The following is a 22,099-nucleotide window of genomic DNA, read 5'->3' as shown; positions in this document are numbered from 1 at the left end:
AGGTAGCTAGGAAGTGAAACGACTTGGAAAATTTCGCGTTGTGTGGTATCGCGGGACCTAGTCTGAGCGGCGAGCAGCCGCGCGCCTGGTGTGAACTCTAACTCTTCGCATAGTTAACGAGGTGGAGTATTGGACTTCTAATTGGCGATGAGATTGCGAATGATCGATCCGCGATAAAATGGATGTACGCTCGAGTGTAACAGGAGCTCTAAACACGACCACTTTCGCTATTAGTTTGCTTTCTGAATAAACATTATTCTGGCTAAATCGCAACTGTGTGGCCTACGTCATTTGTGGGTCGTTAATTTAGTTCCCGATATTATTATTACTGTTGTTATATGTTATGTTAACTTTGTATTTCTTAAAATTTCCATAAGCCAGACAGTTTAACCAAAGGGTCACGAGTGTCTACTTTAGGGCGTGTAACGCGACACGTGCGGTTCAACTCCCAGGCGAGTTCGAGCAGAGACAGTTCGACGAAGAGGAACCGCATGTGAGCCCGGACATCTTTCGGATGTTAACTCGCACCTGTAGCCAAACATGTGCACATCTCGATATTGGTGGAGAAAGAATAATTCCTTTTGATATCTATAAGCCAATAGTGGAAGATGCCGGGTTCAAAATCCCGTTAGCCAAAAATCGTTTGTATCGTCTTTCAGGTTCCAATATCACGCTGTTTGTGAACAGATTTAACATCTAATATCTGCTTAGTTATCAATTAATATCGATGTTGGATTCTACTCCCCGTCCATCACCAGAAATTTACATCCTGCCGTTTCACTCTTGTGCACTGAACTTTATTACGTACCTTTCGTGGTTACTTCTCAGGAGCAATATAATTTTCATGGGGTTCCTGATGCAGTGCTAAATGTATCGTCATTTATTTCCATGTTCGGACATTCGACCTCGTAAACAGGTACATCTGAAAACTTCGATATTTTACCTTTCTTTATGCCTAGTCGAGTCTCGATCAGACACTCTAGCTTTGTTTGATAATGAACAAAAACTCGCCATGTCATGTAATTGGTGTGATAAGACTTTCATAGCGTCACTTAGTGTGATGAAGTTTAATTTACAAGCGTTAAGGACTGTCGCATCTCTAATATTGTGTTTTGTAATATTTTTTGCATTGCGGTATTAGTTTATACCTGGACTGGCTACTGTAATGAGCAGTATTCCCTAGTGGTCTCCTGCATAACCACTGTGTGTAGTCAAACTACTGCACGCCGCAGGGTTTCGGTGTTCAGAGGACCTGCGACCCAGCTACGTTATGTTGGTTGCATTCAGCAGTGGCCCACATTTGTTGATGCCAAGAGTACATGTGACGAGAGAGGGGAGAGTGAAGTTAATGTATTGAAACGTCCCTTAGAAAAATTAGTGAATTACTGTGCTGGTGAACCCTTTACGTTATGTGATTTTCAAACAGCTGGGCAAAACTGAACGTACTCAGAGATTTGTCTCTTTACTTATTCTGATCATCACTAAACTGACACACAATATTTTTTGCGCAACACAATCTGACTTTCAGTAATCCCTACAAAAGAATGGCCCTGACTAACAATAACGTATATCTTTCATGAATCACTTACCTCACAAAAGTCTTCATTACTTGAACTACTGCAATACAGCGAGCGCCAATACTGCCAGATAAATAAAAGATCCTAACTACTGAAGTCACTAACTACTGATAGGCGTAGTTAGCAAATGAAAGATTTTAATACAGAACAAACAATGTATTTACCTTAATAGTGTTCAAAAGTCATTATATATATATATATATATATATATATATATATATATATATATATATATATATATATATCAGTTCATGACATCCAGTTTTACAAATTTCCTTTTCCTGGCGGACATAAGTCCAGATCGTCCGTTCTCAAAACTGCGCCATCTCTCTCCCCACATTCACCACTGCTGGCGGCTCACCTCCAACTGCGCAACGCTACGCGCTGTTAACAGCCAACTGTCCAACACTACAATAGCGACTATTCCAACAATGCCACCCAGTCACAGACTGCACACAGCACAGTCAGTGATTTTCATACAGAGCGCTACGTGGCGTTACCAATATAAAAACCTAAACAGCTTACTTACATAGCCCCCATGCTCCCCACAAAAAAATTTGCAAATTGTTTTGGCAGTGGCCAATACATATTTGATTTTTTTTATAATTACAGTAACAAAGATATCAAATGCACACACTTATTGATGCACTGTTGGTCAAAAGCAAAGATTTACTCACAGTCCACAAAGACAGTCCTGATTGTTCATCACAGTAAAATTGCAGTGTTTTCCCAAAGTCTGAGCACTAAAAGAAAATGCACACGGAAGTAGTGGATTTACATGCAGTCGTGGAGAAGTAGTGTTGTCCTTCAAACTGAAAGACAGTGCTGACTCTTGGCATGCAGACAGGTAATGGTCCACAACAGCGCAAATCCACAGCAGAGTCAGTCGAATGTTTGAAGAAGATTGGTAGGTAGGTCGTCACAGAGCAGACCCACTGTAGTCCTGGTAGAGATTATAGTATTGGTGGGCCACCACAGGTGCAGATCCACGGCAGTCCTTGTAGAGACGGCCAGCAGCCATCTGTTGCGACTGTGCAGGTGCACAATCACCATCAAAGAGTCTTGCCGACAATATAGCAAGTCCAAGAACCACCACTTGCGCACTCACAAAAATTTTTTTTTTGAAATGTCCTTAGGACCAGCAATGCTGTTAACCAGTCCCTTGCTGAATTATTAACACACATGCAAGCACTAACAGTCCCAACTTCTCACATATTGTGCATATACTATGACCAACAGAAGTGTGTGCAGTGAAATGAAAGCTTACAAGTTACTTAATTTGATGAACTGGTGTCCATTACAATTTTGTAACATGAGAATACAATTACAAAGATACAGGAAACATCATTAAAACATAATAACACAGATAAGATTTGTTGTAATACAGGCTTTACAAAAGAATAGAAATAGACATATACATCAGTGTTACAGGAATTTTGACATAAGTAAATATATAAAATAATGAGATTAGTTTTCGAAACATTAATTTCACACATGAGCATTAAAACAGAACAGAATATAAAAAGGCCTAAACATCTTTACAAAGTAAAATTATATTTGAGGATAACAGTATTCCTCATCACAGTGAATGTAGCTTGCTATGAGAAGAGAAAAAAATGTTCTATGAAACAGTACACAAAAACAGGAAGAACACCAATACACAAGGGTACACAAACACATAGCAGAATAACCCAAAAGGAAAGGACAGGGTCTGGTACTGCAGTCCAACCCAAAACTTCATTCCATAGATCTTTTCTCTTATTTCAACATTTGTTTCCACCAAAAATAAATAAATAAATAAATAAATAAATCCTATCCAAGCATGCTTTCTGTATTCTATTCACATCCTCTTTGAAAATAGTTATTCTCCACTGTACACTACTTCTTTGGGAAAACCTTTTTTTTTATAGCTTCTCAATGCATTTGTTTCAATTCATCACAACTCGTTCTCTTATATGGACTACCGCTTCTTTGTTGTTGTTGTTGTGGTGTTCAAAAAATGGTTCAAATGGCTCTGAGCACTATGGGACTTTACATCTGAGGTCATCAGTCCCCTAGAACTTAGAACTACTTAAACCTAACTAACCTAAGGACATCACACACATCCATGCCCGAGGCAGGATTCAAACCTGCGACCGTAGCGGTCGCGCGGTTCCAGACTGAAGCGCCTAGCACCGCTCTGTCACTTTGACCGGCTGTGGTCTTGAGTCCACAGACTGGTTTGATGCAGCTCTGCATGCTAATCTATCCTGTGCAAGCTCCTTCATTTCCCAGTACCTACTGCAACCCACATCCTACTGAATCTGCTTAGTGTATTCATCTCTTAGTCTGCCTCTACGATTTTTACCCTCCACGCTGCCCTCCAATGCTAAATTTGTGATCCCTTGATGCCTCAAGACATGTCCTACCAATCGATACCTTCTTCTAGTCAAGTAGTGCCACAAACTTCTGTTCTCCCCAATCCTATTTAATACCCCATCTTAAGCTAACTTAAATCTACTGAACTCCGATATATATACTATGGGACGAACACTGAAGCAACACACAACAAATTAACACAAACAGCAATGACAAAAAAATGCAAACTGGCAAAGCAAGCATCAGTATATCTAAATTAGCAAAGCAAATGCAACATTACCACTAATATGAGCCAACGTGCAGCAAAAACAAAAATAAATCAGTAGTAAAACTGGCTTAATACAATCTTAAACTCAGTAGAACTATGCCTGGAAAACAACAGCAGCAAATGCTATAACTTATACCTAAACATGACAAAGCTCAAGCAAAAAAAATATTACAGTAAAGATAGGAAATGTCTGATACCTATGTCACATCTTAACACTAGAGTGATGCATCACCTTGGCTTACTCTACGAAACAAGTTACCCAGTCATTGACAAAAATTATGTATGCAATTCCTGTGAAGGGAAATGTCTATTTGTGCTCTCTTTTCTAAGAAAGTACATCATGAAATTATTCTTTACTGAGTCTGTAGACAGAAAATAGTGAAATTAGTACATCGTCTAAATTTTATTTTAGCTAATGCTGCAGTGCAACCATAAACTAGATATTAAACAAAATGAGCAAATAAATACATAAAGCAAGGCTTTAACGTCGTTCACTAGGCACATGGCGTCTCCAAAGACAGTAAAACAATCTCTCAACTAGAAAGACAATAGACGTAAAATGTTTCTCACCTAATGGGCGACTGTCGCTCAGATGGGCCTCTACAAAAACACTACGTCAAGGTCATCTACCATCTTTACTGAAATATTTATGGCAGCAGTTTCCACTACAGTGACAGTCTCATTCAAAGGTTAGAAATTTACATTAGAAGTGTGTAGAAACAAAATCTCTTATCTAACAGTGCCGAAAAAGTTTTGTCAGCATTGTGGTAACTAACATTCACGTATGTACACACATTTCGTAACTCTTGAAGTACGATTCTGGGTTTCCAACATCCTTTTCGTTCAGGGTCGCCATATGAAACGTCTCCTTAGAAAAATTAGTGAATTACTGTGCTGGTAAACCGATTACGTTATTTGCTTTTCTAACAGCTGAGCAAAACTGAACGTACTCAGACATTTCTCTCTTTACTTATTCTGATCATCACTAAACTGACACACAATATTTTTAGCGCAACGCAATCTGACTTTCAAAAATCCCTACAAAAGAATGGCCCTGACTATCATTAACCTATACCTTCCACAAATCACTTACCTCACAAAAATCTTCATTACTTGAACTACTGCAATACAGCGAGCGCCAATACTGCCAGCTAAATAAAAGATTCTAACTACTGATAGGCATAGTTAGCAAATGAAAGATTTCCATAAAGAAAAAACAATGTATTTACTTTAATAGTGTTCAAAAGTCATTTTATATATATATATCATCCGCTCTTGAAACTCCGCCATCTCTTTTCCCTCATCCACCACTGCTGGCGGCTCACCTCCAACTGCGCAACGCTACGCGCTGCTCACATCCAACTGCCCAACACTACAATAGTGACTATTCCAACAATGCCACCCAGCCACAGAATGCACACAGCACAGTCAGTGATTTTCATACAGAGCGCTACGTGGAGTTACCAATATAAAAATCTAAACAGCCTACTTACAGTATCACTAGAAAAATATAATCAATAGTAGCACTGCATATGAATGGGACCTAGTTGAAGACAAATACAGAAGAAAGTATGTAAGGCTCAAATTAACGCCTCAAAGAATGGAGTGGTTTCTCTGACGCTCTTTATGCCACCCTCTTACTCTGAGGGCGTTTCGCTTCGGTTCTGACAGCGGTGTGTCTGAAATCTTTTCCTCGCCCATATGAGAAAACCGCGTGATTTCAACTCTGGTCATCACCGTTCTGACCTCTATAGCAGAGGCGTCAAAAGAATGGGTGAAATGTGGGTAAGAGGGGCTGTGGCGACTTTACCATCGTGTAACACGTCCACCGTGGCTCTGGGCAGAACTGAGGTGCGGCTTGGTGACGTCATCAACCTACCTTACAAGTCACACGGAATTCTGAGCTGTGGCTCTTTTTCCGCATGCGCCAGCACGTTGCTGTCTGAAGCGCTGGCGAGCCCGAGTGCAACCTTGCCATGTCCTTACACCACTACAGGTGATGGTTGTATGCACCTTTGAGTCAAATTTCAAATTTCTGCGTCGCAGTAGAAGATAGTTACTAGGTCTCGGCAAAGTGATAGTTCAATCTTTTGCGTTCTGTAGTTTCAAGATGTCAATGAACTCAGTTGTCTGGGTAATTCAAATAACCGGATCAATTACGAATTTTAACTAGTGATAAAATGCTGGCAGTATGAAGGAATAGAAGATTTTTTTTTATTTAAAAGAAGCGAGTACGTTGTAGTGCTAAGGGCGTTTCAGGTGTGTTGTTTAAGTGCGAGCATCTATTACTTAAACAATATTCCATGTTCAATCATTGAGTCTTTTAGTCTACAGAACCTTTTTTCGGTCGTAATGTTCCAAAAATTCATTTCTTGAATTTATAAGATATGGTTTTCAGTAGGATAACTGTCCAAGATGTTACCTAATAATCAGTAGCTTGACCTAATGATTTCATAATAGCGTAGTGTTAATTAACATACGTAGCTAAGGCCGTAATGAGTGATTCATGAAATCTACAGTTGAAGAGGATAGGAGAAACAATGAAACAAACACACTAAAAAGATCCGGAAATTAAACAGCAAGGCTACACGTGCCGTCGATTCGTATCGCTGCACTGCAGGAACTGCCGTTTATCTCTGGTTGACGTAATAAGCTGTTACGAGAACGACTTGTTTCTGAATGCGAAATGTCTTGGAAAATGTCCACTCACCACGGAGTCTTACAGCACGCTACGTTACGGCGATTAATGCTCTGTGCCGTGAAAGCACAGAAAGTACCTGCAGACAAGAAAACAGCAACAAGAATGAAAGGCATATCACTAACGCAGAGCACGTGGCAGAAGAAGTTAACGGCGACACGTGCAGTATCACCGGCTTCAGGTCACAAGAGAGAATACATCGACATTCAACACACGAATGTATTACGACTGGTTTCATCTGCGCCACTCACCGAAAATTCCGCGTAATCCAAAGCTCTCCGTCTACACCAGTGGTTCACAGTCTGGGAGTGATTACCGACGGAGTGGCAAAACGTAATTTGCTGAGGGATGAACACAGAAGAGTTGAAATGTTTTCGAGTCACAAAATTATCGCTTGAAACACCGTAGTGGACATAGTGTTACTGTAAGTGATTGTCATGTGCTACGCCTTCCGTCGATACTATTATGCTCCGGTCATACTTCGCCTTCTTTTAAGTGTCCCAATGTGTGGTTTTTTGCGTGCACTACTTTTTACGGTTTTTATCTCCATTTTACAGTCTCCCCCTTTTTGTCTATTATCTTCCATAAAGTTCCCCCTTTTTATATCTACACTACTGGCCATTAAAACTGCTACACCACGAAGATGACGTGCTAAAGATGCGAAGTTTATCCCACAGGAAAGATGCTGTGATATGCAAATGATTAGCTTTTCAGAGCATTCACACAAGGTTGGTGCCGGTAGCGACACCTACAACGTGCTGACATGAGGATAGTTTCCAACCGATTTCTCATACACAAACAGCAGTTGTCCGACGTTGCCTGGTGAAACTTCGTTGTGATGCCTCGTGTAAGGAGGAGAAAAGCGTACCATCACGTTTCCGCCTTTGATAAAGGTCGGATTGTAGCCTATCCGATTGCGGTTTATCGTATCGTGACATTGCTGCTCGCATTGGTCGAGATCCAATGACTGTTAGCAGAATATGGAATCTGTGGGTTCAGGAGGGTAATACGGAACGCCATACTGGATCCCAATGGCCTCATACCACTAACAGTCGAGATGACAGGCATCTTATTCGCATGGCTGTAACGGATCGTGCAGCCATGTCTCGATCCCTGAGTCAGCAGATGGCGATGTTTGCAAGACAGCAACCACGAACAGTTCGACGACGTTTGCAGCAGCATGGATTATCAGCTAGGAGACCATGGCTACGGTTACCCTTGATGCTGCATCACAGACAGGAGCGCCTGCGATGGTGTACTCAACGATGAACCTGGGTGCACGAATGGCAAAACCTCATTTTTTGGGATGAATCCAGCTTTTGTTTACAGCATCACGATGGTCACATTTTGGCGACATTCGAAGCGTGTATTCGTCATCGCCATACTGGCGTATCACCCGGCATGATGGTATGGGGTGCAATTGGTTACATATGTCGGTCACCTCTTGTCACCACTTTGAACAGTGGACGTTACGTTTCAGATGTATTACGACCCGTGGCTCTTCCCTTCATTTGATCCCTGCGAAACCGTACGTTTCAGCAGGATAATGCACGTCCGCATGTTGCAGGTCCTGTACGGGCCTTTCTGGATACAGAAAATGTTCGACTGGTGCACTGGCCAGCACATTCTGCGGTTCTCGCACCAATTGAAAAGTCTGGTCAATGGTGACCGTGCAACTGGCTCGTCACAATACGCCAGTCACTACTCTGCATGAAATGTGGTATCGTATTGAAGGTGCATGGTCAGCTGTACCTGTACACGCCATCCAAGCTCTGTTCGACACAATGTCCAGGCGTATCAAGGCCGTTATTACGGCCAGAGGTAGTTGTTCTGGGTACTGATTTTTCAGGACCTATGCACACAAAGTGCGTGAAAATGTAATCACATGTCAGTTCTAGTATAATATATTTGTCCAATGAATACCCGTTTATCATCTGCATTCCTTCTTGGTGTAGCAATTGTAATGGCTAATAGTGTATGTACACCGTATTTTCTCCTTTATGTTATTTTTAGATGTCTTCTATTGTTTGTTCTTCGGCTGAAGAGCAGCGCATATGCTGCTGTCAGCCCGCCCCGATAAAGAAAAGAAAACTGTTGTGGACATTAACCCCTTGTGAAATGTATGTATGAGCTTCACCTTTCTCACATAGTGCGTCCATTACGCAGATATTTTATGCTTTGTACCCTTCATCTCTTAAGGTAAATTTGAGACGTATACATCTTTGTGAAATGTATGTATGAGCTTCACCTTTCTCACATAGTGCGTCCATTACGCAGATATTTTATGCTTTGTACCCTTCATCTCTTAAGGTAAATTTGAGACGTATACATCACATGTGCTTAAATACCTCACGAAAATGCCTTCTCCGAGTTGTAGCGAGTTCGTTCAATAGACAAGAAATTGCTTTACTGTTCACTTCGCAACAAAAAAGCGCTCTAATACACTGTACAATAGTAATTATGTAATGGACAGTATATTGCTGTAGGATCTACACTGTTTTGTTATTATTATTATTATTATAACTGGTACTGTTACTAGTGTCAGACACAGAGCAGTGGCAGTATAAAGTTTTCCAGTTACTTCCAGTTTAGAAGTGATTTACAAACAGTAGGCCTATGTATAGTTCTCGTATTTTAATTTGGTTGACTTATAACTGGAATGCAGGATGTGAATGAAGCAAGTGTCGCTTGGTAGAGGAGCAGTACAGGGGAAGCTGATACGTGCGTTCCGTGTACATATCGCCCCTATTCACTGGAAGCAGTTAATTCCATAAATTATCTGGGAGTACGCATTAGGAGTGATTTAAAGTGGAATGATCATATAAAGTTGATCGTCGGTAAAGTAGATGCCAGACTGATATTCATTGGAAGAATCCTAAGGAAATGCAATCCGAAAACAAAGAAAGTAGGTTACAGTACGCTTGTTCGCCCACTGCTTGAATACTGCTCAGCATTGTGGGATCCGTACCAGATAGGGTTGATAGAAGAGATAGAGAAGATCCAACGGAGAGCAGCACGCTTCGTTACAGCATCATTTAGTAATCGCGAAAGCGTTACGGAGATGATAGATAAACTCCAGTGGAAGACTCCGCAGGAGAAACGCTCAGTAGCTCGGTACGGACTTTTGTTAAAGTTTCGAGAACGTACCTTCACCGAAGAGTCAAGCAGTATATTGCTCCCTCCTACGTATATCTCGCGAAGAGACCATGAGGATAAAATCAGAGAGATTAGAGCCCACACAGAAGCATACCGACAATCCTTCTTTCCACGAACAATACGAGACCTGAATAGAAGAGAGAACCGATAGAAGAAGTCAGGGTACCCTCCGCCACACACCGTCAGGTGGCTTGCGGAGTATCGATGTAGATGTAGATGTAGATCGTTGGTCAGAGTGTTTACGTCGGGCTGTCATTGGCGAGTGGTCCATTTGGACTTTGGAGAGCGTCGCGGGCCCGAGTGGCAGCAGTGAGTTTAGTTTGGAGCGGCCAGTTGCGATCGGAACGTCTCACAGAAGCAGCGCGTCGTATTGCAGAACTGGTTGTCGCCTGGGCGTTTTGTGCCGTCTTACGGGATTATTTGCAGTATAGAGTCCGTCTGAGCTGCTGTGCTAGCCATTACCCTTCTTGACGAACCCTGTATTTGAACGTTACCGGCCTGGAAGTTGTTCTTCGGTTCTCCCCTTTAGTGGTTACCGTTAAATGATAACATCAAGTTCGTATTACTTGTGATCTGGTATTTTCCGAACTAGCCGCCTGCTAGATAATTATCTTGTCATTTGTTTACTTACCGTTGCTGCACACCGGGCTAAGTTGATTCTGCCTGTATATTTGGTCGGTTACTTCCACAACTTATCTTCCTGTGCCCTCTGAAATTAAGTGCTTGGCTCGCTTTGCTGGTTTACATGTCAACTGTAGATGATTTAATGCATCTGATTTTTTGTCTGTAAATCCAGTATGAGTAAATCTAAGTGACTGTCTAGAAGGGGACTTAAGTGTAATTTTAACCTTAATGTTTTGTTCGGCGTTGCGCTCTAAAGTTCTCTGTATTCAAACTTTAAATTCACCAACATAGTTCCTAATTTCTGTAAACCCTGAAGCACCTTTACTAATTGTGAAGTTTTCACTAACCACCTGTCATTAATTCTGTTACCCCCATATTTGTCGTATGCGGTACTCAAGTTCTGTGGGGCGTACTTCTGTCCACTCAGGTTTTGTAGGTGTTACCCGTGCTAATGGATAAGGCAACACGTTCCTTACTGACAACTGTACGTCAGGTCGTATTACTTGAAATGATTTCGACATGGTAGACACTTAAGCCATTGCAGCGGTTGTTAAATATAGTCAGTTGATGTAACGAGCAATGCCTCAGGCCGGTCAACAGTTTTGTAGCTGCTCAGACCTTGAATTACTTCGTTATTTCATTTTGCCCCTCCAACGTTCGGAGACGTCTGTTGTGTTTAATTATCACCTTACTCTCACGCATTTCAGCGATTGTTTTTAACTACATACCTTTTCATATTATAAAGTTTAGTTTTTTTCAATGACATTCTGATCCAGTACACTTTATTTTCTGGCAGCGTTACCTTTCCACTCCCAACCAGCTCCCTACATCTTCAAATATAATACTTGAAAATTTGTGTTTTATGGACACTTTAATGAAATGAAAGTCCTCTGAACAAAAAGATTCCTGTTAAATGTGTCTGAAGAAAGAAAATCTAAACTTTAAGTTGTGCTCACCAGTCTTCAGATATTTAACGAAAGGTATCTTGCCGCAGAACATTAACAAAGCCTGCTGTTTTAGGATAACGTTTATGTTAGGACTAGTTTAGGTAGACTGACTGACGTTCATCAGACAGATATCCTAATCTAGTGACTTTTTTTTATTTTGTTACTGACTGAAATATAAGATAGTTCTAAAATATCACCTGTGATCGTTTTTGCAGCAAGGAATCATTCATTGTTCTGAACTAATTGGTACCGTTAGACGTTACAGTTTTCAATCGCCGAGTGCTAGGGCACAAAAGTTGATTGCATCTCTCATAAAATGATGCTGTCCCCGTAGCTACAGTTCAGTGGCAGCCTCTTAATTTCTCCAGTTGCTGCTAAAACATAGTGCAGGCTATGAGTCTGATAAGCTTCATTAGTTCGATTTAGAGCCATATACTGCTAAATACCCTTAAAATCTGACCAATTAATTGTACTGAAATTAATAATGCTCATGACAAAGTTTTGGGCAATAGACTGCTGCATGCATTAATGCTACGAAATACGTTCCCAATTTATCGGCAATTGCGACTGTAACTGACAGTGTGACGTATTGAATGGTGCTGTCAAAGTTTTGCGTCAGCTAGAGAGGCCTCCCTGACCTTCCCAAAATTAGCTGTTAGTAATAGAATGTGACTTCTATTTGCTGCTAAACGTATGAATTTTCAGCATTACAGTGTTGCAATTACTAATCTGTGCGACAGTTTAAAGCAACGTTTTAACGATGACGACAATATTTAATATTATTTCAAGCAAACTTTAATATTATTATCTTCATTTTTTGTTGCAGTTGCCAATTTACGTGCTCTCATGTCACGAAGCCGTGGCATCACAATTTCGAGGGTTTGTCAGAAATTACATTCATTCAAGAACATTCTTTATCTTCTACTTGTAGATGACATTTGCCGGTTCAAATTGCAGTGACTCTTTAACACGGGACGCCAACGAACACTACTCGAGTTGTTAAGGAGCCAACTTTGACACACCTACTGGGTTAAAAATGTTGCTCTGGGACTGTAAGTGTATCTGTTCCAGCGAAATGTTTTTCCATCCACTTTTGTCGACAAATTTATGCGTTTCGGCAATATCTTAGCTTGTGATAATAGTTAGGAAAACTGGAGGCAGCAGCATATGTTATTTTTTTATATATACGAGAACAACTCATTTTCCATTTATTTAGACAGTTTCAAAATCTTTGTCAGTTTGTGTCTGACGTGCTTACGCATACAGACTTGAAAAAAAATCTAGAAATGGTATAACATAGCAAGCTACGTGTATGAATACACTGCCCTTGATGCTGTTTCTCAAGTCTCAGCTGTAGTAAGCTGTAAACGCCAGACGTAAACTGAGAACCCAGCCGAGTGTCACATTACGTTATGCGGGCAGCCATGATCTTCATGGTAGGTGTCGTGCTCTTCTTGAAGTCTGGCTCGCCGTACTCCTCGTAGGACACTTCAACCAGGGTCTCAAACCCCACGCGCTCCGCCAGGATCTGCGAGAAAAAAGAAAATTCTATCGTCACATTCTGGTCTAAGGTACTGATACAGCAAGCACTTGAGTAACTCCCTTCACTTGTCATATACAGCGCACTGCAACAAGGATGTACGTAGTACCAAGTACTATGTTGTCAAAATTATCGATCGCTGAGATCTGTTCGGTTATTGGAGGGGATGAATAAATCGACTAGTTTATATTCATTGCCACTAGACGTCGGTTATCTTCTTTTTGCTTTGTTATCGTCACATGTTGCAAAATGGCTACTCCGCAGCAGAAGTCATTTTGTGTTCTCGATTTTGTGTTCCGAAGGGATGGTTCAAGTGGCTCTCAGCACTATGGGACTTAACTTCTGAGGTCATCAGTCCCCTAGAACTTAGAACTACTTAAACCTAACTAACCTAAGGACATCACACACATCCATCCCCGAGGCAGGATTCGAACCTGCGACCGTAGCGGTGGCGCGGATCCAGACTGTCGCGCCTAGAACCGCTTGGCCACCCCGGCCGGCGTTCCGAAGGGATGAACCATTTTTTTTTCTGTATATATGGGGGAGCTCGCGCGCACGTTTGTGTGTGTGTGTGTGTGTGTGTGTGTGTGTGTGTGTGTGTCTGTCTGTCTGTATGTGTGTAAACAAAAGAGTCCTGATTTTCGTGTATCCAACGAAAATGTCACACTGATTCAAACCTTTTTCCAACGTGGGCCTACAAAATCAACTCGTCATGCCATTCGCGAGCTACATATGCCTAGAACAATAATTTGGCGTGGTTTGAGATATCGGTTGGTTATGAAGCATTACAAGCTCCACAACGCTTTCGCACAACGCATCACGTTAAATGTCGAAGCTACTTTTCACTTTAGTGGGAAATTAAACAAATACATTGTTCGAATTTGTGGTCTACAGAACGCATTTGCACACGTTGAACATGTACGAATTCCCCAAAGTCAAAGTGGTTTGTGGAATATTTCAGTCATCTGTTTACGCCTCACTCTTCTTTAATGGTAACACTGATACAGAACTCTTTTCCGAGACTGAACGGGGACGTCATTTTTCAACAAAAAGCCCCCCCCCCCCCCCACCATCTTCCAATCACTGGAGTTTCCAAGTGCGTGAATATCCAAATGAAACTGTACTGAGACGTTGAATTAATCCTGCGAGGCAGCACTTTTCAGCTGGTCTCCACGGTCATCGGATTTGACGTCCTGTGACCTTCCAGTGGGATTGTATTAAGCACACGTTCATGCACCAACGGTACAACAGGGCTTAGAAGATTTGACGAACCAGATTCGTACTGTCATAACGTCAGTGGCGATGGACATCCTCACACGAATATAGGAGGAATCCCAGTATCGATGTGATAATTTTTGTGTCGCTGGTGGAGGACGTATCGAACATGTGTAATCCAAACTTAGGAGATTCGTAAATGTGTGTCCCAAGTTTCATAGTTGTATACATCACAGTTTAATAATTGGAAATTTGTGGTAAGTTCCTATGGGACTAAACTGCTGAGGTCATCGGTCCCTAGGCTTACATTCTATTTAATCTAACTTAAACTAACTTACGCTAAGTACAACACACACACACACACACACACACATGCCCGAGGGAGAACTCGAACCTCCGACGGGGGAAGCTGCGCGGACCGTGGCAAGGGGCAGTTTAATGAATTAGACATTCAAACACTTATTTTCTTTTTCAAACACCCTGAATGATGCAAAAGACACTCATTTTACATATGAGACAGAGGGAAACCTAACTGTGAAACAGACGTATCGGTGCATAATGACCACTGGAAGACTAGCATGGGGACAAAGTGACCGTATAAAACGAATGGTCACTTCAGCATTTTCACAGAACTGATTACGAGATTAAACAGTGCTTAACTTATCTTATTTTACCCAGTGCAGTCGCTGATGAATACAGACTAGCCTCCAGTGAAAGATAATCGCTAAGGAAACCGCTATTGACATTAAGCTTCAAATGTTTTCTCCATCCAAACATTTTATATTAATCTTGCAGAAGGACTTAGTATAAAATTTGTGTGTTGTCTAGTCTCGTAAATTCGTTCATAAATTCTTGGTCAGCACGGAAAAAAATTAAAAAAAGGAAGGATGAAGAATATACACTGAAGAGTAATGTTGCAGTTAATATTAAACTATGGAAGTCACCTATGGAGACTGGACGGTACCCGTCAAAGGCAGCACATTATGGATAAAACCGCAGCAACTAAAGGATTCTGAAAATTTCCATCTATGAAATGATCCTTTCATTAAATAACGACACCGACACTTCAAGCACCTGTAATTGCAATAATACGCAGTCAATTCCGTGGAATTTCATCACTGTCACCAAGGAAATGACGCACATGCAGACTCTGTTGAAAGTCTGAAGCGTCTATTACACGGTATCAGCCGTAAGACAAAATTATATTAGTTCAAGGTTTAACATTTTAATAAGAAGCCCAGAAGAAGGTCACGTCAGGTAGTCATTCGTTACTATACAGAACAAATTGCTTTCACTGTTTACTTTACTGAGGTTGTGTCTTTTGTATTGCTGTTCTCATTTTCCGTAATATCGGCAGGCTTGTTTTAGATATGTTTCCTCACCTCGACTGACACTGTGAGTTAACGAGCATTGCGCTCTCACTTAAATATGTGGCCGGAAGAGTCAGCCTACAGGAACTGTGGAACGACCCTGTCGTCCAGGACTGGATGCCACAAAGGGCGAACATTCACCACGAGACGGGCAAACTCACAGGAGTCTATTGCCTCCTGAGACCTAAGCGCTGTATGTAATGTGCGAGTGAGACAGACGAGAAACTACTAACGCGCCCTTGCGCAGAATTTGTCATGATACCCCACAGGGGCACATTCAACGATTCAATGAATCAATACCTAGTGGAGTAGCTGCTTTTGTAAGCGGCGGGGATTGAACAACGCCTTGTTGACTTGCTCTGTTTCTGAATCTGTTTCTCTTGAAAAATCATGCAGTTTTTCTGAAATTGTCATTATTTGTTTCTCTGCAGATGTACATCACATCCAGCGATTTTCGTCCCTTTAAGGTAGTTCGCTCGTGGTGCGTCGTTTTTTTCTTTCCCTTGGCGTTTAAACAGAAACACTCACTGGAGTGAGAGCGTGCGTGCGGAACGATTTGAAGTGGAATGATCATATAAAATTAATTGTTGGTAAAGCGGGTGCCAGGTTGAGATTCATTGGGAGAGTCCTTAGAAAATGTAGTCCATCAACAAAGGAGGTGGCTTACAAAACACTCGTTCGACCTGTACTTGAGTATTGCTCATCAGTGTGGGGTCCGTACCGGGTCGGGTTGACGGAGGAGATAGAGACGATCCAAAGAAGAGCAGCGCGTTTCGTCACAGGGTTATTTGGCAAGCGTGATAACGTTACGGAGATGTTTAGCAAACTCAAGTGGCAGACCCTGCAAGAGAGGCGCTCTGCATCGCGGTGTAGCTTGCTGTCCAGGTTTCGAGAGGGTGCGTTTCTGGATGAGGTATCGAATATATTGCTTCCCCCTACTTATACCTCCAGAGGAGATCACGAATGTAAAATTAGAGAGATTAGAGCGCGCTCGGAGGCTTTCAGACTGTCGTTCTTCCCGCGAACAATACGCGACTGGAGCAGAAAAGGTAATGACTAAAGTGCCCTCCGCCACACACCATTGGGTTACTCGCGGAGTATAAATGTAGATGTAGATGTAGAGTGATCAAATGTACCTCGACACACAAATTACCTATCTGATACATTCGACAAAACATCCAAACCTAGACGTTTTCCCTTTTTCCTCTCGTCGACTCACACTGTGCACCTGTATGCACTTACCTGCGACGCCCTGGCGGAGAACCAGGTGACGGTGAGCGGTATGCCGAGGGCCCTGCACAGGTCCCAGCGGGCCCTCAGCAGCTGCTCGCCCACGCCCTGCCCCCTGTACTCGGGGTCCACGGAGAGGCCCAGCGCGGTCAGGTAGCAGTCCACGCCGTAGCGCGTGAACACGTCCGGCTGCACCCGCGACATCAGGTACGCGTAGGCATCGAACACTTTGTGGCAGGCCACGCCCTCAACCTGCAGGGAAAAGTACGCCAGGAGAGGCAAGTGTCAGTTGTGACGTCAAACTTTTACAGTTACCTGCTTGTACCCACTACAGGGACTGACGACCTCTGTTGAATATAAAAATTCTGTCTGTTGTTTGCTGTTTCTTAAAACTGAAAGCAAATAAAACTCACTGTGGAGTACTCAGCGTCAATATCTAAAACTCTAATGACTTATGGCTTAGTGCTACAAAAATGAAGCAACGAATAAAAAAATGTGAACTCGCGGAAAAAATTGACACTAAATGATTTGGAGGTCTGGACAAAGCGCTATGTGATTTGACATTAGCCTAACAGATGGAGCTGTAGACTCGGCCATAGACGAGCAAAGTACGGACTTCAGGAGGTAAGATACACATGCATCTGCTTCACATTACTCCACGATGGGGGCGATCTAGAAAATAGAAGGAACAAACTTCAAAATGCCACCATGCTTTTTGTTGAGATATTTATTCCGATAACTGGTTTCGGCAAACTACTTTGCTGTCTTCGGATTTTATGCACTACACTTCACGGAATGTGTACAATAAATTGAGTTACATAACAAAAAGATATTCCAACAACAGGCTGGGCATAATATATCGGCATCTCAGAGATAATAATTTAACTGTACGTGGCTTCTAAGTGAGTATGAGCATGTGTATTCGCTGCACTGTGTACGATATTTTATATAACGGTTGTTTTACTTTTGACACGCCGACGCACTATGCCGTGCATGTTCTTGCAATGTCTTCTTCTTATGTGACACAAATTATTCTACACGTGTACGAGATTCCTTGAAATGTAGTGCATAAAATTCGAAGATGGCAACGTAGTTTCCCGAAAGTTATTATCTGAATAAAAGCTCCAGAAAAGTGATAGTTGCGTTTTGAAGTTAGTTACTTATATTTTCGTAAGTTACACATGTCGTCCCACGGTAAGGCCAATGCGTAACAAGTGTCGCATAGTCAGAAGAGAGCACATGTTGCAGATTTCCTGCAGACACAGTTCCGCTGCGATACGGACAAGTGCGTTACAGTGTGGCAGTGAAAAGACCCAACAAAGTTGAAGTACACAAAAAGTCCGTACTGCGCATAGGTTCACCGTGAAATTCTGGTGGCGTGTGGACCAAAAGCAACGTCGTGCACAGCTGTCGCGAAATGATGCCAACAAACTGATCCGAAGCCGCACGGCCGTGATGTGGATGGTCCCGATCAGCAACACAATGCACACTCTGCGCCTTGCGACTTCCATCTTTTGGGAAAACTGAAGGGACGTCTGGTGAGAAAGAGATTTTCCAACGACGAGGACGTTCAGAAAGAGGATGCCGAATGGCTCCACGATCAACGAACAGATTTCTATCGCCGAGGAGACTCTTGATGATTATGCTGAAAAACTGTCACGTATATGGGTGTTTAGCGAAGGAATTCGTGATTTCAAAATCAAAAATCTCGAATACTAAGATCGATAGACGAGTGCAACAAACAATACGTTTATGTTGAAAGCCTTGAGAATTTTATACAGAAGCTATGTAGAAGTCTCTAAAAGCTGCTAACAGATGCCGCTGTAATCGCACTATGTTGAGTCTATAAACAGTGCATCGCAGTTCAGAGTGATCATTTCCGCTGTTGATACATGAAAGGAAGTTAGCGAATAGAAGGAAGTGCTTGAAATCATGTACTCCAGTCAACAACTCTTGATTTTCTGGTAGTGTAATACCATCACAGCCATACAGCAACAACGAACAATTGCCAAAATCCTGAAATTGACGCCACAGTTTTTCTAGAATTATTCCTCAATTCCAATCAAAAACAATTACCAAGATGAGAAACATACAAATAGATATCCTCGGTGTCGCAAAGCAGCTTACGTCACTTAATAATGGCAAAGCCGGTCCAGATTGTACACCGGTCAGGTTCCTCTCAGAGTATGCTGATACCATAGCTCCATATTTAGCAATTATATACAAACACTCGCTCACAGAAAGATCCGTACCTATAGACTGGAAAATTGAACAGGTCACACCAATACCTAAAAAGGGAAGTAGAAGCAATCCGTTGAATTATAGGCTGATATCACTAACGTCGATTTGCTGTAGGGTTTTACAACATACACTGTATTCGAACATTATGAAGTACCTAGAAGAAAACCCCCATGAAGCATGGATTTTGCCGTTGTTGGGGAGGCTTGCGTGCCTCAGCGATACAGATGGCCGTACCGTAGGTGCAACCACAACGGAGGGGTATCTGTTGAGAGGCCAGACAAACGTGTGGTTCCTGAAGAGGGGCAGCAGCCTCTTCATTATTTGTAGGGGCTACTGTCTGGCCTTGTAACACGAACCAAAATGGCCTTGATGTGCTAGTATCGCGAACGGCTGAAAGCAATGGGAAACTGCAGACGTAATTTTTCCCGAGGGCATGAAGCTTTACTGTATGGTTAAATGATGATGGCGTCTTCTTGGGTAAAATATTCTGGAGGTAAAATAGTCCCCCATTCGGATCTCCGGGCGGGGACTACACAAGAGGACGTCATTATCAGGAGAAAGAAAACTGGCGTTCGACGGATCGGAGCGTGGAATGTCAGATCCCTTAATCGGGCAAGTAGGTTAGAAAATTTAGAAAGGGAAATGGATAGGTTAAAGTTAGATGTATTGGGAATTAGTGACGTCCGGTGGCAGGAGGAACAAGACTTTTGGTCAGGTGACTACAGGGTTATAAATACAAAATCAAATAGGGGTAATGCAGGAGTAGGTTTAATAATGAATAAAAAATTAGGAGTGCGGGTAAGCTACTACAAAGAGCATACTGAACGCATTATTGTGGCCAAGATAGACACGAAGCCCATGCCTACTACGGTAGTTCAAGTTTATATGCCAACTGGATCTGCAGATGATGAAGAAATTGATGAAATGTATGATGAGATAAAAGAAATTGTTCAGGTAGTGAAGGGAGATGAAGATTTAATAGTCATGGGTGACTGGAATTCGAGAGTGGGGAAAGGGAGGGAAGGAAACATATGCGTGAATATGGATTTGGGGGAGAGAAATGAAAGAGGAAACCGTCTGGTAGAATTTTGCACAGAGCATAACTTATTCATAGCTAACACTTGGTTCAAGAATCATAAAAGAAGGCTGTATACATGGAAGAACCCTGGAGATAGTAGAAGGTTGTTGTTGTTGTTGTGGTCTTCAGTCCTGAGACTGGTTTGATGCAGCTCTCCGTGCTACTCTATCCTGTGCAAGCGTCTACACCTCCCAGTACCTACTGCAAACTACATCCTTCTGAATCTGCCTAGTCTAGAAGGTATCAGATAGATTATATAATGGTAAGGCAGAGATTTAGGAACCAGGTTTTAAATTGTAAGACATTTCCAGGGGCAGATTTGGACTCTGACCACAATCTATTGGTTATGAACTGTATTAAAACTGAAGAATCTGCAAAAAGGTGGGAATTTTACGAGATGGGACCTGGAAAAACTGAAGGAAACAGAGGTTGTACAGAGTTTCAGGGAGAGCATAAGGGAACAATTGACAGGAATGGGGGAAAGAAATACAGTAGAAGAAGAATCGGTAGCTCTCAGGGATGAAGTAGTGAAGAGAGCAGAGGATCAAGTAGGTAAAAAGACGAGGGCTAGTACAAATCCTTGGGTAACAAAAGAAATACCGAATTTCATTGATGAAAGCAGAAAATATAAAAATGCAGTAAATGAAGCAGGCAAAAAGGAATACAAACGTCTCAAAAATGAGATCGATAGGATAGTGCAAAATGGCTAAACAGGCATGGATAGAGGACAAATGTAAGGATGTAGAGGCTTATCTCACTAGGGGTAAGATAGATACTGCCTACAGGAAAATTAAAGAGACCTTTGGAGAAAAGAGGACCACTTGTATGAATATCAAGAGCTCAGATGGCAACCCAGTTCTAACCAAAGAAGGGAAAGCAGAAAGGTGAAAGGAGTATATAGAGGGTCTATACAAGGGCAATATACTTGAGGACAATATTATGGAAATGGTAGAGGATGTAGATGAAGATGAAATAGGAGATACTGCGTGAAGAGTTTGACCGAGCATTGAAAGACCTGAGTCGAAACAAGGCCCCGGGAGTAGACAACATTCCATTGGAACTGCTGACGGCCTTGGGAGAGCCAGTCCTGACAAAACTCTACCATCTCGTGAGCAAGATGTATGAGACAGGCGAAATACCCTCAGACTTCAAGAAGAATATAATAATTCCAATGCCAAAGAAAGTAAGTGTTGACAGATGTGAAAATTACCGAACTATCAGTTTAATAAGTCAGAGATCCAAAATACTAACGCGAATTCTTTACAAACGAATGGAAAAACTGGTAGAAGCCGACCTCGGGGAAGATCAGTTTGGATTCCGCAGAAATGTTGGAACACGTGAGGCAATACTGACCCTACGACTTATTTTAGAAGCTAGATTAAGGAAAGGCAAACCTACGTTTCTAGCATTTGTAGGCTTAGAGAAAGCTTTTGACAATGTTGATTGGAAAACTCTCTTTCAAATTCTAAAGATGGCAGGGGTAAAATACAGGGAGCGAAAGGCTATTTACGATTTGATGGCAGTTATAAGTGTCGAGGGGCATGAAAGGGAAGCAGCAGTTGGGAAGGGAGTGAGACAGTGTTGTAGCCTGTCCCCGATGTTATTCAATCTGTATATTGACAAGCAGTAAAGGAAACAAACGAAAAATTCGGAGTAGGTATTAAAACCCATGGAGAAGAAATAAAAACGTTGAAGTTCGCCGATAACATTGTAATTCTGTCAGAGACAGCAAAGGACTTGGAAGAGCAATTGAACATAATGGACACTGTCTTGAAAGGAGGGTATAATATGAACATG

At 42.0% G+C, this 22,099-nt stretch overlaps 1 protein-coding gene across 3 annotated transcripts in view; it reads right to left on the bottom strand.

Moving 5' to 3' along the window:
* Nucleotides 1-12,813: 12,813 nt before the first annotated feature.
* The window catches only part of LOC126335593 (uncharacterized), a 56,513-nt gene continuing 47,227 nt past the window's right edge, over nt 12,814-22,099 (bottom strand). For all 3 annotated transcript variants that reach the window (XM_049999038.1, XM_049999037.1, XM_049999039.1), the window contains 2 exons: nt 16,996-17,235; nt 12,814-13,156 (listed from right to left, as the gene is read on the bottom strand). In XM_049999038.1, the coding sequence (XP_049854995.1) occupies nt 13,034-13,156; nt 16,996-17,235 (363 nt within the window). In that variant the 3' untranslated portion in view covers nt 12,814-13,033. The remainder of the gene's footprint in view (nt 13,157-16,995; nt 17,236-22,099) is intronic.

The sequence above is a fragment of the Schistocerca gregaria genome, chromosome 2, assembly GCF_023897955.1.
Source record: "Schistocerca gregaria isolate iqSchGreg1 chromosome 2, iqSchGreg1.2, whole genome shotgun sequence".
In the NCBI taxonomy this organism is placed as follows: Eukaryota; Metazoa; Arthropoda; class Insecta; order Orthoptera; family Acrididae; genus Schistocerca; species Schistocerca gregaria.
The sequence above is the reverse complement of the archived record's forward strand: the minus strand, read 5'-3'. Positions and strand labels throughout refer to the sequence as shown.